Source organism: Argiope bruennichi, chromosome 4 (assembly GCF_947563725.1).
Source record: "Argiope bruennichi chromosome 4, qqArgBrue1.1, whole genome shotgun sequence".
Taxonomy (NCBI): domain Eukaryota; kingdom Metazoa; phylum Arthropoda; class Arachnida; order Araneae; family Araneidae; genus Argiope; species Argiope bruennichi.
The window spans coordinates 18,010,234-18,029,332 of NC_079154.1; the positions used below are offsets into that span (position 1 = coordinate 18,010,234).

The 19,099-nt window shown below is 30.8% G+C and overlaps 2 protein-coding genes across 2 annotated transcripts; one reads left to right on the forward strand and one right to left on the reverse strand.

Annotated features, from left to right (window-relative positions):
• The first annotated feature begins 267 nt into the window (after positions 1-267).
• Positions 268-2,121, forward strand: LOC129966193 (piggyBac transposable element-derived protein 2-like). Its single transcript, XM_056080603.1, has 2 exons — positions 268-626; positions 732-2,121. Exons 1-2 carry the CDS (start codon positions 268-270, stop codon positions 2,119-2,121), a joined length of 1,749 nt encoding a protein of 582 aa, XP_055936578.1.
• Positions 2,122-2,272: 151 nt separating this feature from the next.
• LOC129966194 (uncharacterized) lies at positions 2,273-5,180 on the reverse strand. The gene is made up of 2 exons (XM_056080604.1): positions 4,771-5,180; positions 2,273-2,455 (listed from the first exon to the last, which is right to left on the reverse strand). Exons 1-2 carry the CDS (start codon positions 5,131-5,133, stop codon positions 2,273-2,275), a joined length of 546 nt encoding a protein of 181 aa, XP_055936579.1. The 5' UTR covers positions 5,134-5,180.
• Positions 5,181-19,099: the final 13,919 nt, after the last annotated feature.

Below are 19,099 nucleotides of genomic sequence, written 5' to 3' on the forward strand. Positions count from 1 at the left end.
AATTCGTTTATTAGGCTTTTTATGATAAAGCGAATATTTAAAAAAAATTTAAGCCACAATATGTATCTGTAGCCATTTGGCAACATCATGCAGGAAGGATGCGATGAACAATTCAACTCAACACTGTAGTTCAGAAAGCATGTGCTTTGTTTATACTACTTATGTTACATTTTGTCTTTCTTTTTTGTCTTTGCAGTTTTAATTATGAGTTTTGTGATATAATTAGAAGCAATTTATTTTTTCTTTGAAATTCTATAAGCTAGAATAATGGAAGAGCATAGGTCTGTTTACTTTGTTGATACAGATGGTAAAAAGAAATTATTGACAGATGAAATATGGAATGCTCTTTCGAGTGGAAGCGATGATGATTTTGATGATAGCGATGAAGATCCTACATTTAATCCTAATGTTCTCTTCAATAGAAATTCAGAAGATATTTCTGACAATAACAATGATTCTGAATCATCTGAAAATGAAGTGAATATTCAAAACGAAAGTTCGACTTCAGGTAACAAGACATTAGAGGAAAAAAGTAAGAAAGTTAAAAAGGAAAAAATTAAACTTGTATGGAAGAAAAAGTCTTTGCAAGTAAATCCTGAAATCATAACTTTCAGTGGAGATACACAGTTACCTCAAAATATTTTGAATTTGGAAACACCTTATGAGTTTTTTTCATATTTTTTTCATCCGGATCTCATAACTTTTATTTCTGAACAAACTATTCTATATAGTGTACAACAGACACCTGAGAAACCTCTGAATGTAACATCATCTGATATAAGAAAATATTTGGGAATTTGTATATTGAGTTCTGTATCAAGTGTTAAAGATTTTAGATTGTACTGGAATCCTGCTGTTGGAATATCTCTCATTCAAAATTCTATGCCCGTTAACGAATTTGAAAAAATAAGAAGATATCTTCATTTCAATGACAATAATGCATTTTCAACTGATTTGCAAGGAGGCCAGGATAAGTTTTTCAAACTGAGACCTTTGATTGATGAACTTCAAAAATCTTTCCTTTCCATTCCTATGGAAGAATGTTTATGTGTCGATGAACAAATGTGTGCTACTAAAGCTAGACACCATTTAAAACAGTATATGCCTGACAAGCCCCATAAATACGGTTACAAACTCTTCATTTTGAGTGGAGTATCCGGATTTGCATACAATTTCGAGATTTATGGTGGCAAAGAACTTGATGTTGCTAATATACTTCAAGAGCCTGATTTAGGAGCTAGTAGTAATGTAGTTATTAGATTAACTCGTCCTGTTCAAGAAAATGTTAATCACAAACTTTACTTTGACAATTATTACACTTCTATTCCTCTGCAAGTATATTTGAAGAAAAAGGGAATTTTATCTCTTGGAACTATTAGAAGAAATAGAATTCCAGACTGCAAACTTCCAACTGAAAGGGAGCTGAAGTTACAAGTTCGTGGATCCATCACTGAATTTGTGGCTGAATATGATGGCTGTGAACTGTCAAATGTATCATGGAAAGACAATAAAACTGTCACAATGCTCTCTACATTTGCTGGTACAAACCCGGTAAGTGAAGTACAGCGCTTTGACAGGAAACAAAAATGTCATGTAAAAGTAAATTGCCCTTACGTTATAAAAACTTACAACAAGCACATGGGAGGTGTGGACTTACTTGACAGTTTGATTGGAAGGTATAAAATAATAATGCGAAGCAAAAAGTGGTATTTTCGGTTGTTTTATCATTTATTAGACCTGACGATTATCAATGCTTGGTTGCTGTATAAGAGAGTGCACAAACAAAAGCGTAACAGTGAAAAGCCTATGAAACTTGTTACTTTTAGATTGCAGTTAGCAGAAACTTTGTGCTTACATGGACAAGTAAAATCACTAAAAAGAGGGAGACCATCAAGTGCAGAGGAAACAGTTGGAAAACAATCAAAAAAAGCTTGTCGAAAAGAGCCTCCAAAAGATATTAGATTTGACAGAATTGATCACTGGCCAGAGCATTCTACAAATAAACAACGATGTAAAATGTTGAATTGTAAAGGATTTACAAGAGTACAGTGCATGAAATGCTCAATTCCTCTATGTTTTTATAAAGAGAAGAACTGTTTTAGAGACTATCATTTACAGTAATTTTTCTCTCTGGAATGCATGGTGTAGCCATTTGGCACAGTTTGTTTTTTTATTTTTTATGCTTAACTGCATGATGTTGCCACTTGGCAACAAACTAACATTTAATTAAAAAATAATGAAAATTTAGACTTAATTTTTTTTAAATATTTTTTCATGTTTTATCATTACACTCTATTACATATATATTTTTTTCAAGGAAAAATAAAAAATCATGCAGTGTAGGGTTAATAATGGAACGAGGAGTACAAGAGGAAAATTCTGAAAATGTCGGTGAAGATTGACATCTTCTATAATTTGCAGGAATTGGACTTGAATAACTGTCCGGTTGGGAATCCTAAAAATAATAACTTATGTAATAACATATAAATCAATTAAATATAGATAAAAAAAACAATACATAGATGACTAACAGTTCCATACTATAGAATTAATTCATGAGAGGCCAACACTATATTTATAAGCAAGTTCCATTTCATTCCCATGGCTAAACCAAATGCATTTCATTATTTCAACCCCCACCTTTTTGCTTGTCTAATGTATATTACCTGATCCATTGAACAACTTTTAGTATGCATATACACCCATTAACTAAAATTCTGCTATTGTAATATCACACATTTGCTTCTTTTTTTCTTTTTTTTCGAGGCATTGAAAGAGAATGAAAGAATCACCAATAATTTCAGTCAAGAATAGATGCAATATCTTTCTCTTAATGTTTTTTTATATAAAAATTATGCATGAAATTTTTTAACTGCTGTTTCTTTAGAAGATATTATTAAAGACTTAAATAATCTTGCTTGATCAACTAAGAATCTTATAATGCAAAAAGAATTTTTTCCCCAACAGAATATACATTGATACTTGTATATTAGCCTCATGTTATTAACAAACATGGTCAATAGAATGACAGAACATGTTTGGTGATTAATAAATGGTTGCAGTTAGCATGACAACTTTGGGAATATTTTTTTTTTATTTATCACTGGCATGCAGTTAATGTACAAGTACCTTCTAATAAAATACTATATACTTTTAAAATAATATGAAGATGAAAGACTGTGCTCTGCAGCCTTACTGAATGAGCCACCATTATATTTACAGTATATGGAATGAAATTTTTTGAAATACATTCAAGCTAGTTGAAAAAAATCCTGTTCCCTTCAAGAAGAGGCAATACACATTACTGTATACAATGCAGATACATTCTTAGAATACATATGTATATAACTTTGCATTTATATAGAATGCAATCCGAGTATAAAGTGAGTTATCATAAAATTACTGCTCAGCACTTTATTAACATCTGCTTATAAGATATAAAAAGCACTTTATGCGAACAGTGGATGTTTGTTGGATAAACTCCTCATTTTCAGGCTACAAAAAGACTATTTTAAAACAAATCTCAATAATTTTGAGCAGCTCCTGATAGTGAAATCAATACCTAACATGATATTCTGATCTCTAAAATTCCAAGTCATTTGTATATATAAATTCCAATATTAAGAACAGCAGATTTAATGTGCATCAATTCCATATGCATGTCATTCTTTTAGCAGATGTTACTCTTGAGTTCATAATTCCCTAAATCTAAGTCCGTATCACCACATAAGTGTTATTCACACATACTGTGGTAATTATTTTAATTTCTTATAAATTGATGCTTTAATAATTTTTCTAAGAAATTCTTTTATGTGGATATAATTTATCAAATAAAATATGAGTAATACAAATGTGATGAAATATCCCTATAAATAATAATAATAAAGGATCATTTAAAGTTTATTGTAAAATTCATTTTCTGAACTGAATATATTGTCTCTATAGTTTGTTCTTAAATACTATGTAGTATATAAAATGTTTTAATAAAAATGATGAATTTGCGACAGTTTCTAGTTGATTTTTTATTAATTAAAACTATGTTTTTAAATAATAAAAATCCAGATTATACAAAATGCAACAAAATCAGCAACTTTTTTTTCATTTGTTGCTGATAAAACATGGAGACCATAAATATCCAAAAGTACTAAATTATTTTCTTATAATAATATCTAAAATTCACAGATACAAATTTTCAGAGATTTTTTTTTTTACAAATAAATTGAAAAATTATTTTGTATAGGTATTTGTATAAATATTTACCACCTTCAAGGTACTGTCTGCTTGATCTTGCTGATGATAAGTTCTATAAACTAATAAAAATATCCTTGTACAAATTTGAATGATTATTACTAATAATATTAAAAAAATAAAACCCCTTGTCTATTTTTTAGACCTAATAAAAAGTTTTAAATTCAATTTTTAAAAAAGTTAAATTAGTATAACACTTGTTCATCTTTTTTTACCATTTTTCTTATTAAGTTACATTTGAACTTCTGATAAACACTCTGCTACAATTTAGCTGTCAATACCTGACATAATCACCAAATAAGTGCATAAATTTATTTCATATAAGATCTCATGTTATATTAAAAACATTAATTTAAATAATTAAAAACAATTTTTTCTAATAAATAATTAAGGAAACAGATCACATATTTTAATGACAGGCATACTGAATAAAAATACACAAAATAAATTAATTACACATAAAAAAATTCTCTAAATACCAAAATATAATAAAACAAACTAAATGTTTATTTTATTACAAACCTGATATCCAGAATCTGAATTGAAAAAGCCTGAAACTTCGCCACTGGATTCATCAAGACTATTGACAGCTTCACCATCAGATTCATAATCTGATATTTTATGTTTAGTATTATCTGTTATTTTATTCACGACAACTTCTAAAACCTCCACTCTGGATTTTAATAACTTCATTTCGTCTTTCAAACTGAATATTTCGCCAGAATCATTATCGAAAAATTCTTTATCACAAGATCTACATATCCAGTAGAGTCTCGGAATAGAATATTTTAAAAGGTGATCATATAAGTCTTCAGGGAAATTTTCATCTTGGATGAGTACCTTTTTTGAACATAAACCGCAATTCAATTTTTTAGAGAAACTCATAATCAACCAAAGATTTCTTCGTTAGTACTAGTACTTACTACTTAGCTCCCGCTTCAACTATTGACAGAAGCAATAATCAAATTGATAAGAACTGGAACCGAAACTTTGTAATTTCCCTTTCCCTCTCAAACTCCAAGTTTATTCACTTCAATTCTTTACTTAAATTATTAAATTATGCGATTCAATTTCGTGCAAAGGAGAAGGAGGGAAAAACAAATTCGATTTATCCCTATTAGAAATTTTAATTAAAAATTAAAGAATTAAAACTTCCAACACTGGAAGAAATTGGGAGAAATTTTGTGGTTTTTTTCGCAATATTTTCGAAAATATTCTTGCTCAAAAAATGCTTTTTACACTGTTTTAAATATAACTTTATTTATCCTTTTAATGATCCCTTTAATTAAATCTAGAATAATTATAAAGTAACTTTTTAAGATATTTTTTAAGTATATTTTCATCGTTGTGAATGAAACCTAAACAGTTTCCGTTGCTTTACATCTTTGTTATTAACCCCAGATAGATATTGTTTATATTTAATTCAATTTACAATAAATTGTTATCAAAATAAAATTGCAATAAAATAGTTTAGATATTATTTAATGCCCGTCATTCCGTCAAATTTTCAAAACATTAAAACCATGTTATTTTAATTACCTTATACATGTTCTTTACATTGTGCATGTGAATCTTTCTAATGAACATTAGTGTCCCGACTTTATTAAAAATGTAAATTATGGGTTCTGTCATCTAACTTTTGCAATTTTTATTTCACTTTTTTTTTCCGTCCTGCAAATTGCACATATGATTAACATAATCTTTTTCGTTTAGCTTTCAACAACGGGAAAAAAAAAAATCAAACGACAAAATATTTAATGAAACAATGAAAAACAGTTTGAATTTCAAGGCAACAATATAAATGTTGGAAATTAGGAGGTAAAAAATGTTTTTTAAAATTGTCACAATTCAGAAAAAATTTAAATGATTAGTAAATTGGCGTCATTAAAATGGGAATTTTATAATTTTGAAACGTATAGAATTATGCTCTTATGCAATAATATTTTCGGTAGTTATTAAGGAAAAGCATAAAATTTCAGTTTATTTTTTAATTAAAATTTCAAAAAAAAAATCGAGCAGAGTTATACATGTCTACCCTCTAAGGCACATATGTGCTAAATTTGGAGCTTGGAACAAACAGTCTGGCATGCAAGATGCGCCTCCCCCCCAACACACACATATTCATCTTTATTAGTAGTAATTCGAATAAGCAGGTTTCAGTAAAAATAAACTTATGATAAATATTTTTTTTTAATTTTGTTGTACCTACAATGAAACTAACATCAAAATCAAGCATCAATAAAAAGATTTTACAGTGCATTCATTTATAAATATTGTTATTTTTTCTTGTGTCATAATTGTATATATAAATATTGAGAGAAATTTAACAAAATGTGAAGCATAATTAATATAATGGTGTAATATTTTTAAATCAGTATCATAACGCAGTAATAGTGTGATACATCTATTAAAATCTGTTCATTTCAAAAATACTTCTAAGTTCGAAGATATTTTGTCGAAGAAAACTTTTCAAAAGTTTTATAAAATGCTTAAATGAAAGTTTTAGTAACCATTCCAATTAGCTATCCAACCGATTATCAAAAGGCAACTAATGCTAAATATATTAGAATTGTTTAAAACACGCGTAAGCTCTGTCTTTTCTGTAAGGGAGTTTTATACAAATGAAAAAAAAGCCTAACTAAAAACAATGAAAAAAATCTTGTTTATAGTATTATTAACAGTTCCATTTTCAGCTGCTCAGATGAAAATAGAACAGAATGAAACTTATAATGAAATAAAATATCTCTAATTTCATTTCTAATTATCATCTATATAAAATAAAAATGGTTCCATGAAGATAAAAGAACAAACTTAAAACATTTAAAAAATTGTAATTTTTTTTTGGTAAAAAATGGGTTTTTAACGTTACGGATACCTTAATGAACAATATCTAGCTTAAATTTATTTGAGCTAGCTCATAATTTTTCAGGATTCATATTTTCCTTGAATAATTAACTACAAATAAAAACTAATTATATACTTCAGAATCTTTCAAACAATCAATTATATTCGTAATGATATTGCGTTGGCTTCGTAGAAACCTCTTTCTCATTCTTTAGGGAGTTCTTTTCCTCCCGTTATAACATTAGTGTTAAAAATTTTTAATAAGATGAACATTAACTTTCCCTTACCTAAATTGAAGATTTCAGAACCACATGAAAAATTAAAATTTTAGATTTTAAAATTAGCACTCCAAATCTGCTCGTATATTTCTTTATCAGCGAAGACATTGCAGATACTAGAATGAAATCGTTTATTTCACAGATATCCAACAACCTGACCAATCCATAGCGGGTATGCAGGAAATTTTTTAAATAACAAATCGGAATTATGTCGTTATTTGCCTTCACAAGCACAATAAAGCATTGATAAAAAAAAAAAAAAAAAAAAAAAAAACCTTTTTATCGTATTCGACATTTACGCAACCGGTATGTGAAACTTTGAATTCTTTGAGTTGCAGCATCAATCATAAAATTATGCTATGAAAATGAACGAAGACATGTGATAAATATGAACACATATCTTCATACAATTCCAAACTTTCATACATATTTTCTGACAAATAAGCATTTGAGAGAACAGTTGACAGTAAAGTTTATTGAGAAACATAAATTTACATAGAGTTTTCGCAAATAAGAATCAAATTTAATCACAGGGATACATTTTTTAAAAATGTATGTAGAATTAATTCTTGAGGAAGTTTTAAAAGAATAGCTTTTCGTTGTAAAAATAACGACCCGGTGGCTGAAATGTTTGCGTGTCCGTATGGAGAGATTGGCTTTACTACATGTCTATCATCTGATTCTGTGAAAAATTACTAGATTTGAGAAAAATTTCCTATATTAATACCCCGTACTGCACTGCACACAAATCTTCATGCTAAGACTTCACCAGTGTTGGAAGAAGTCAGTTTTTGGTTGACTTTACCAGAAAGTGTGAAGTCGCCGCTCCACTTTATGAGAGTAACCTCGACTTTCTGATATTCGCATTTGATGAGGCACTATTCCATACAAATCCTTTTTAATTGCTCCCGACTTGACTTTGGATATATTCCGTTTACTTCTGGTGCCATCTATTGGTAAAATATAGAACTAAAGTAAACAATTAAAAGAAATGATACATATATTTAATTCAAAATTTCAGAAAATGGTTTACTCCAATAAAGAAATTAAATAAACAGTTTTGAAAAAAATCAAATTTAAAAAGTAAGCTGAAATAGATAAATACAATCACACGTTACTTAAATTAGTAAATTAAGTATTAATTACAATTAGTAAATTTTATATTTAATATTAAGTAATAATTTTTAATTAATATGATTGAAATAACAGATATTTGGAACAAATATTTAAAAATAACAATAGCAAAATTATTTGTTATTCAAAAAATCGTGGATTATGCATCTCTGCTTATGCGAAGATACACCCTGTTAACTCTGAGAAGTTGAAAAAAATCAACGGGGTAGGCAGTACTATCGTCATTAGCCATCAGTTTCTATGGAAGTGTATAGTTTTGAATTTCCGACAATCATGTCTAATTTTTTTTTTTTTTTTTTTTGTTTATTTTATTGACTTTCTCTTTATTTGGCGACAGCACTGTCCTCTCAAACAACCATTCTGCATTATTTATATTAATCTCCAAATTGGAAGAAACTTGCGTGATAAGTTCATCTTTTGTAGCCAGTGGATAGAAAAATTCTTCTAAAAATAGAATTATCCAATCTGCATCCGTTTCTATACGACCCTCTCCAGTATGCAGAATCTTATTTGCAAAGACAACTGATTTATGGTCGTTGTACAGTTGGACGCGCATGTTGCTCGATAGATGGAGCTTTTCAGTCCTAGCCCACAGAGGCAACGCCTTGAGACATGCGTTTACTTCATCATCCGTTATGGCCCTCTCAATAACTGTCAGTGTCTGTCTAAAATCGCCTACACGCAAAACAACAACGTCGCCCATCACCGTCTGGTTGCCGCTAGAGATGCATAATCCACGATTTTTTGAATAACAAATAATATTGCTATTGTTATTTTTAAATATGCGTTCCAAATATCTGTTATTTCAATCATATTATTAATTAAAAATTATTACTTAATATTAAATATAAAATTTATTAATTGTAATTAATACTTAATTTACTAATTTAAGTAACGTGTGATTGAATTAATTTATCTGTTTCAGCTTATTTCTTAAAATTTATTTTTTTCTCAAAACTATTTATTAGAGTGAACCCTTTTCTGGAAAAGATGAGTTAAAAATATATGTCATTTTCTTTAAAATGTTTACTTTAGTCCTATATTCTACCAATCGATGGCGCCAGCAGTAAACAGTACATGTAATCAAAGTCAAACATGTCACGAGCAATTAAAAATGATCTCTATGGAATAGTGCATCATCAAATACGAATATCGGTTACTCCCGTAAAGTGGAGCGGTGACTTCGCACTTTCCAGTGAAATCACCGCCTCCGATAAATTTCAGTGATATGCAATTCAATGATACGATACGATAATTCCAATAACCGATCCGTTCACTTTTCAATCTAATCACAGATTTCTTTCGAGAGCTTCCATTGGACAGATCGTATCGATTGTTACTTTGCATTGAAGTCACCGCTCCAGCAAATTCCAGTGATATCGTATCGATTGTTACTCTCTATCGTGATCCAAAACCTGTATCGAAATATCAGTAAGATCGTATCAAGGATTTGAATCACACCCCTCTTTGAAAAGTATTGATCACTTGTATTTGTGACTTTTTGATATTGGTTACGTAATAACCGCTCTGAAAATATTCCTCATCCCTAGTTGCCGCGGATGTCCTGCAGGTTGTGATTTAACGTCTCTAATGCATGCTTGTGTGACATTGTGCAATCGTCCCATATTATTAACTTGCACTGCTGCAAAAGAACTCCCCGGTCGCTTTTTTTGGTGATGTTGCATGTTGGGGCATCTTCGTTTGCAAGATTAAGCGGCAATTTGGAAACGGAATGTGCAGTCCGGCCTCCGTTAAGTAAAGTTGCAGCAATGCTCGAGGAAGCTACAGCCAGAGTTATATTGCGGTCCTTGCGGAGTTGGGCTAGCAGAGATGCAGCACAAACTTTTTACCCGTACTCCCTGGTGCGTCAAGAAAGAATAATTCCTCCTCCCCACTATTACTCGGTGCAGAATCGTTACGTAGACTTGATGCTACTTGGGAAATAATCAGTGTCATTTCATTAAACTGCACTTCTAAGACCGCGGTGTCGTAGTTTAGCTCATTCACAACTTCCCTTTATAATTCCCCTCTTCCCTGCGGTGTGGGTAGGACGAAATCGGCTAGACATTATATATATATAATTTGTCCTAATTAATTTCCAAACTTTTATCTTACTTTAATCCATATTAACTTTACTTTAAAATGTTCTCTTATCTTCCTGATCCGATTCCACCTCTTATTTAATTAATGCAATACGAGCTTTATAAAACTGCTTAAATAAGTGGTTCTCAGACTCCGAGTAAAGGGATAAAAATCTGTCAAGCCCAATAAATTCTTTTAATTTCCTTTCCTAAATCGACACGTATAAAGAAATCCCTATCAAAATCTCATAGCATATAATCATCGGGGAAAAATATTCCCGTCTCTTTCACTCTTGTGTCGTGCTGTAGATTTACGTACCTCGTCGCTTCTTGCTTATATCTCAAAGTATCAGCATCTCAATATGAAAAATTCCATATTTTAAATTTAAAAGTAAACAAAAAACTAAATTTTAAAGATGATTTACACATTTTTCTCATCAATTTTCAAGCCGCAGACGTATGTTTATCTTTTACTATTACATATTTTAATTAAATTATGCTATTACCTGGCAACATATAATAACATTTGACTTCATTCTAAAAATATTTGAATTTTCCTTGTGAATTTTGAATCTAAATAGTAGCTCTATATAATTCGACTGTCAGGAGGTTAAATTTTCGTACTACGCTTTCATGGTTTATTTTCTGGAGTCAGTCATCCAATACCACCAAAAATAGGGGGGGGGGATGATTTGAAACCAAGTTCTAAAAATATAGCTCCGAAATTTTTTAAAAAATAAATAAATAAACCTTTATTTCGTCTTAAATATATCCAATTACATTACCCTAGTAATCCGGGTTATCCTGAAAGTAATTTTTAAAAAAATTCTGGGAGATTTTGGGCCTTAAAATAAATGTCTACTCTTCCTATTTGATCATCCGGTTTTGCATTGATGACTTTACCAGCAATTTCCAAACCCAATTGCCTTGCAACATTCACTTTATCCATTATTCAAACAATTTTTATGTGCATTAGGAGATTATATCCATTTCTGAATCATAAAGCGAGATATTCAAAACAAACAAAAAAAGACAATGAGATATTACGATAAAACTATTGATAAAAATGCAAGAAGGGAACAGTAAGAAATTACGCAATTTTAAGTTCATCTAAATATAAGAATTAAGCGAAATTCATTTAATTTTCTTTAAACTTTGAGTTCAAAAATGCAACAAATTATTAAAGATAAAATTTTTAAATGAAAAGAACTTTATTATTAAAAAATTTTTTAATAAATCTGAATCGAAAAGAATTCATTAATAAACTAGCAGGAGAAGTCTTCACAAAACTTCCTCGCATACACTCTAAAAAAGACGTTTTCCTAGTGAACGTCTCATATGGCATTGGCGCACAATAGTTATTAACCTTTGGCGTGAATTTAGCACTTTTACTGTCTATCGTGTGATCTTTGGCGAATGTTTTGGCGATTCATCCCTGGCATATGGTCAAAAGTATTCGAAAACTGAATTTGTATTTCAGACAAGTGTTTCTCAACCGATTGAAACAAAAAATCATAAAACTACACTTAAAGTCACAAAATCATGTACCAAATTTAATATATTTTCCTTGTATTTTTGAATTATTTTATTATACATTTCTGAAAGTACAGACCGACAGACGGTCAATCCCTTGTTGGATTTCGCTCAAAATTTGACAGGTGTCTGCACTTTAGATGTTAAATTTGTGTTCAGAATTTTATCTATCTAGCTCTCTTCGCTTTGAAGTTATCGTACTAAATTATATTCGAACAATCGGACAAACAGACTTCCTCTGAACGGTATTTGCTTAAAATTTGATAGAAATCTACAGATTTGATGTGAAGACCGTATGCCAAATTTTATCTGTCTAGCTCGAAATGCTTTTGAGTCATCTTTGTCACAGACGAAAATTTTCCAAAAATGAGTTTTTAGAGCTTAGAAAGGCGTCAACATCTTGAGTTCTAATTTTTTGACGAACACAATACTTCCTTAGTACTTCGTATATGAGAAAGTGAAAATAATCGCCCATTTACGCAAATAAAAGCGAAAACAACTTTCCTTCTTGTCCTCGAAATGAAAACCGAAATTAAATGCCTCTGTCTTAATTAAATAATGATGGTCTTGCACGGATTCAAGGCCAAATCCATAATGTAGTCTTTGCAATGGGGATCTAATAGCATTGAAGAAGACCGAATTTAATTGAGAACCCAGAGATCTGAAGAAATTGTACAATTGATTTGAAAACATCAAAAATAAGCCCAGTCAACGCAAAAGGGGTAGACTTAGGTCATTTTCTCATGGTTCTCTTCTTCCAAAACTTTGTACAAGATAATAGCTCTGAAGGCATGGGAATTTTTTAAAAATAAGATTTGACTTTCAATTTTAAATCTAGAAGAAGCATATACTAACATACTGAAAGATCTTGAAATATTTCAATATTTAAGGAAAACCTTAAAAAATATTTCACAATATTTCATTGATAAACTAAACAAACAAACAAAAAAGAAAAAAACTTGCGAGAGTGGTCTTTTCGAAATTTCATCGCATACTCTTCAATAAAAGAATTATTCGCTTTTTTCTTCGCAAAATTGTGGACCTTGTCTAAAATTGCGAATTGCAAACTAGTCTATTGTTCACCATGTGAAAGGTAGTTAAAAAATACAGCCAGATTGATTTCCTGGAAATGGATTTCATTCAAAAAAATTTTTATAATTCTATATACCGAATTTCAGCCATCAAATTTTAAGCGTTTTTGAGTTATTGCAGACAAGCAAACACATTGCCAATAATATTTTTTTTTTTTTTTTTTTTTTTTTACTCAGAAAGGTCTAAGATGTGAAGATTTGTCGAAATCTCAAGTTCAATGTTTTAGACACGATACTTCCTTTATACTTCGTACACGAGAAAGTACACACAATATTTATCACAATCGATCAGTTCTGGAAAAAATATTGGAAAATGCAGAAACAGATGATCGGTCTTTCGATCAAAGGTCTTGGTGACATGTTAAAGTGTGTTTCTGTACCGCAGAGATCCAAATTTTAAAATTTTTCAAGGATACAACTTGCATATGAATCCGCTCTAAATAGGATATAAAGGAAGTGAAAGTAATTGTCATTAATATTCATTATTAACTTGTATTTTAAGTATCAATAACCAATTAACCAATTTAATAGTATATTTACAATTACAATGAAATGCATTTTTCAATTCAATATTTATCACAAGAGATGGTAATCCTAAAGCAAATTATTGTTTCATTTAATGAACGCATCTCATTTTGCTGCGCCCCTAAGCAAACAGAATTACCTAATGGTAAAATGGCCCTATGTGATTTACCTTGCAGCAAATAGTAAGCTGACCAACACAAATCTCATAGCAGAGCGAACATAAATGGCGCCAAGGTCATGGCATTTTTTTAAAATCTCTCATAGGATTTCTCTTTAAAAAGTCGCATAATTATTATTATGCAACTGTTGTTCTATATTGTTCAAGTAACTAACTCTCCCTCCGAGGCTCTATAACCCCTCCACACTGGTCACTACGCCAGTGCACAACCAACACAATAAGATATTATTATTATTTAATGAAGCTTCTTATGTCCAAGAACATTTTTATAGCACGATATAAAAATCAGAAGTAACAAAATTTTGATATTTCTCAAACGATATAATAGGCCTTTAAAAAGAGTTGGAATGGGAAACGGAAGCTATTTCCCAACCCAATTACTCGCAATTGCTTAATAATTGGGATGACAGTTACACCGGAGCAGATTAGTCTCATCATCACTGAGCTGATTCATTAGTTCTAATGACAATAGAAGCATTTGATAATTATGCAAAATGAAAGTTTAATTCAGTCAGTGGCGTAGCGATCGAAGGGCAGGGAGGGGAAGAGGCGTACAGATGATTAACCGCCATTCTCCTTGGGTGCTTTAGAGATAATATAGTAGTGCGTTTAAGTTTCTTCTTATAAGTTGAATATGATAAAAGGGGGAAAATATAATCGGGCCCACTATTTGCATTTTCTAAGCTACTGTTGACGTCGGGGAAGGGGTGAAAAAATCATTATGCTTACTGCCCTCCCTATGCCACTGACAGTTTGATGTGAAAACTGTTTTTACCATGATAATGTTTTTAAGCTGACAGATTGTCTGACAGATTCTGAGTTAGGAGCCACGTAAAAATTATTCATTGAAAAAGAAAACATTGAGGAAAGAAATTAGTGATATAGTATTAGTATCTATTAAGATGGACAGAGAGACAAACACATACGCGGATACAAAGTTATACTTTCTGTTAATCGCTTGTTGCAAAAATAGTTACAGACAAAATTCAACGGCTGATGCATTCTACGTGTACGAATGTTCTGTAACGATGCATTTTGCGTGTAGATTAATCGAATCTAAAACTTCGAACTAGAAAACTGACTTTAAAAAAATAAAAGTAGTAAAATAAAACGGAATGTATATACGCTCGCAATTCTTCCAGAATATTGCAATTATTGTGACAGCCTTATGTCAGTTGTGATTATTTTATACATGAAGATTATATATTTTCTCCTGCTAACACAAAAGAGACATGTTTTGTCACTTTCGTTCTAAATTTTGGAAAATATAATGAAATTCGTGAGAGACTCGTTAATACGAAAACGCCATCTACATTTCCCGTTTTTCAAAACTTTCTTCAGTTTTATATGAAGAAAGACTTACAGAAAAATGGCGCTCGCAAATATATATAACTCTCCGCAAAAGGTCTTAAATAACAAAATTTTGAAAGTAGATATCACAAAGAAAAAAATGATTATAAAGTTTTGAGTTTCATTAGTAGATGGCAGCACGAGCAACATCAAAATTTTAGATCTTTAGAAATAAAGGAGTTTTCTGTTCGTTACCTATCCTACATCAAAACTCCAGAGCATTGGTATATCAAAGGAAATTTCCAAATTTTTTTAAAATTCCAATTGAAATTTTAAAGCTGTTTAAAAAAAGCCTGTTTTATTGGAGGATTCTTTGATATTAAATTTGATACTTGAATTTCATCTTCTATGGATATTTTATCTAAATTTCTAACCACTTTTTAAGGATATTTAATAAGGTTTTTTTTCGTGTTAATATTTCTAGCAATGTATGCACCTAAAGTAATCATTGCCAATGCTAATCAGCTCCGTGCATTTATATTTCATTTTTTCATTAACAACAACCAGCGGGAGTGTTCTACTCAAAACGTTCTCGCATTTTTTCTAATAAAACGATGGACACAAAATTTGAACACAGAACTAAGATTACAGTCACAAAATCATATACGAAATTTGATACATTTAGATCAGTCCATTTTGGAGTTTACACGCTTCTTGAAAGTACAGACCGATATACCGACATTTGATATATCTCTACACTATACAGGTTAAATCTGTGTACCGAATATTATTTATTGTTTTGTAGTTATCACGTTAACTTATAATAGAACTACCGGACAGACAGACTTTGTATAGATTTAGTTCAAAATGTGATAGAAATCTACACATTTAGTGTTATATGCCAAATTTCATCCGTCTAGTTTAAAGCGTTTTTGAGATCTCAGACAGACATATTCCGTGAAATGTGTTTTTCGAACTCAGGGTTGTCCGAGACTTGCCAAACTTCAAGATTTGCCAAAATCTCGAGTTCGAATGACTTGGAGATTAAAGTATTTTCTCTATACTTAGTATACAAGGAAAAAAAAGTATATTGAGTTGCATTCTGTGTCACAGCAAGGAATAATGGAGGAGACTTCGTGTGGAGAGCAATAAATAACATCCCCAAGAAAGCAAGCAACAAACTTCCCGAGAACTTCGAGTTAATTTTTTGTGGATATAATTTTCTCTCGATCCTATCGGTGCAAGTTTAGTTCATGACATAATCACTTACCTTTAACCAGTTAGTCCGACCCACCTGAAGGCACATGATAAAATCTGAATGACCGAACCGCCGCAACAGCAACACTGGTGGGAACTGTGGTTGAGTCTTAAGGGAGGGCCATTACCGTCCACGGTACTAAACTTCTCTTGGGAATTTCGTCCCATCATCGATGGGAGGCAGCCGACCCCCCATCTTTTTCTGTACCCACTAGGCCGACGAGACCAACCACAATATCAGATGCTTCTCATCCTCAATTATGAGGTACACCTCCAGTGGGTGGACATAGTCACTTAATTTATCAATCATGTACAAAGTGCCACAATTCTGATTTCATCCAAAATCCTTCCCAATAAAAGAAAGAATTCTTTTCAAGAGCAAAAGAGAATAGGAAAAAAAAAAAAAAAAATCCTCTGTAAATCATATTTTCAGATTTAGAGTTTTATAATATATGTTTTTGAGCAATGTATTTATAGAATAGTCGTAAAATGACTTTCCATATTTCGAGAAATTTATAACTAGACCTGATAAACGAAATGATCAAGATTGGCTTATTTTTCTGTGTTGAGTAGATTTCAATGTATGGTACGAGTTCAATAAAATTTTTGAATCTCTGTTGTGCTTACAATAAAGGTAAGGTTTAACTTTAGAACCAAACAATGGCGAAATTTTTAAAAAAGTGTATACATTTTTAAACACTGCAACTACACAAAATAACATAATTGGACGTACGAGTATAAAGATATAAATAGAAAATCAAGTAAATGCATAGCACAATGAACATAACGGTGTAAGATTATTTTGAAGAGGAAATCGTTAAGGTCGAGTCATACAAAATAATTAAATGAAATTTTTAGCAGCCATTAATCTCGTCGAAACAGTCAGATCGTCAAAAACAATAAGTTATTAGTTAAATAAAAGCAAGCTGCATTATAAGCATAACATTTTCTTGTTTTTAAACTTCATGCATGATTTTGGAATTATTAGTTTTCAGTTTGTTGCTTAACTTTTGGAAACTAATGTAGTTATTGCCAATTGAAAAATGAATATTTTCGCATTATTTCTGTTATTCCTCTCGATGTTTCGGGTATAATCTATTTTGGCGCTAAAGTCGCCAAATGGTAGCCAGGTTTGTCGCCAAGCTCTGGGACCTCCTATGGAACCCACTATGCTGGGAAGCAGCATCATAGGTTCGTAACAATATATTATTATTATTAAATTAGATATATTTACATAATATATCAAAAACTATGCTCTAATGGCAAAGGATTTGAAAACCCTGTGTTTAGCAAGTATCAATAATATAATTCTATGTTATCTGGAATTCTAAACATTTTTAAATTTTGATTCATATAAAATAAGAATAAATTATATAGAAATTTTCCAGTTAAGAATCAGTGGACATTAAATGGCATGTTTATAATCAAAGAAATAAATATTTTAATTTTTATTATTCCTTTATTTCACAAATATTTTTGCGATATAATACAATATAAATATGGAGAGCTATACAGTTGCGTCGTTCATTTTCCGATTCGGAGACACTCAGTGCTTCTATGCATGTGTCAGGAAGCATTTATTTCGTCCAAAAAGAATTGAGAGGAATGATGAAAGGATGTGACGTTTACATTTTACATTAGGATGAATTCAAATCGTTCGAGGAATCAGGAGGTCAGGAGACATCTCAACTGATCGAAGCGCCATCTTTCATTCGTGTCATTCTAAAGCACAATCTATCTACTTTCCCTAATACAATCTATGTTAATACTTCGCCCAGGGAAATCCCCGTTCTATGTATACGTGCACTAAGCAGTGTTGTTCCTATGGTTGTTAGTGAAATAAAGAGTTTATTTTTCTAATAGCGATGAAATGCTTTATACAACACTCTACATGAACATCACCACAGTACCGCCCTTTAGTGAAATGCAATCATCGGAAAGTGTTAGTCTAAGGATACTGAAATGAACAGTAGTTAGATAGGTTTTTTTTTTTTTTTTGTAATATGCCTACAAGCTAACAATTTATATTTTTACTTTCTCGTATATGTAGTACAATATAGTAATTGTCAAAAACTTCGAATTCGAGATTTTGACGAATCTCCACGTTTTAGACTTTCCTGAGTTCGAAAAACACATTTTTGGAAAATGTACATCTGTCTGTGACAAAGATAATTCAAATATGATTTGAACTAGATGGTTGAAATTTGGTATATGGTCTTTACCCAAAATTTGCAGATTTCTATCAAATTTTGAGAAAATCCGTTCAGAGAAAATGTGTCTGTTCGGTTGTTCTGTCTGTTAATACGATAATTACAAAACGGAGGGAACTAGATAGATGAAATTTGGTCCATAGATTTAGCATTTATTTTCTAGACATTTACAAATTTTGAGCTAAATCCAACAAGGGATTCACCGTCTGTTGGTATATACTTAAAAAAATAACATGTAAAAGCAATAACTCAAAAATTCAAGGGTTTAAATATATTAACCCTTTCTAAGGCCGTGGAAAGTATGCTTTTCACCAAATTTATCAATCTTTGTATCAAATTATGTAGGTTGGCATAAGTTCTGACAAATTTTTTTAAAAAGACAGAAACTTGGATGCTTCAGTTCTTTATCTCACAAAAAATGACGCGTCTT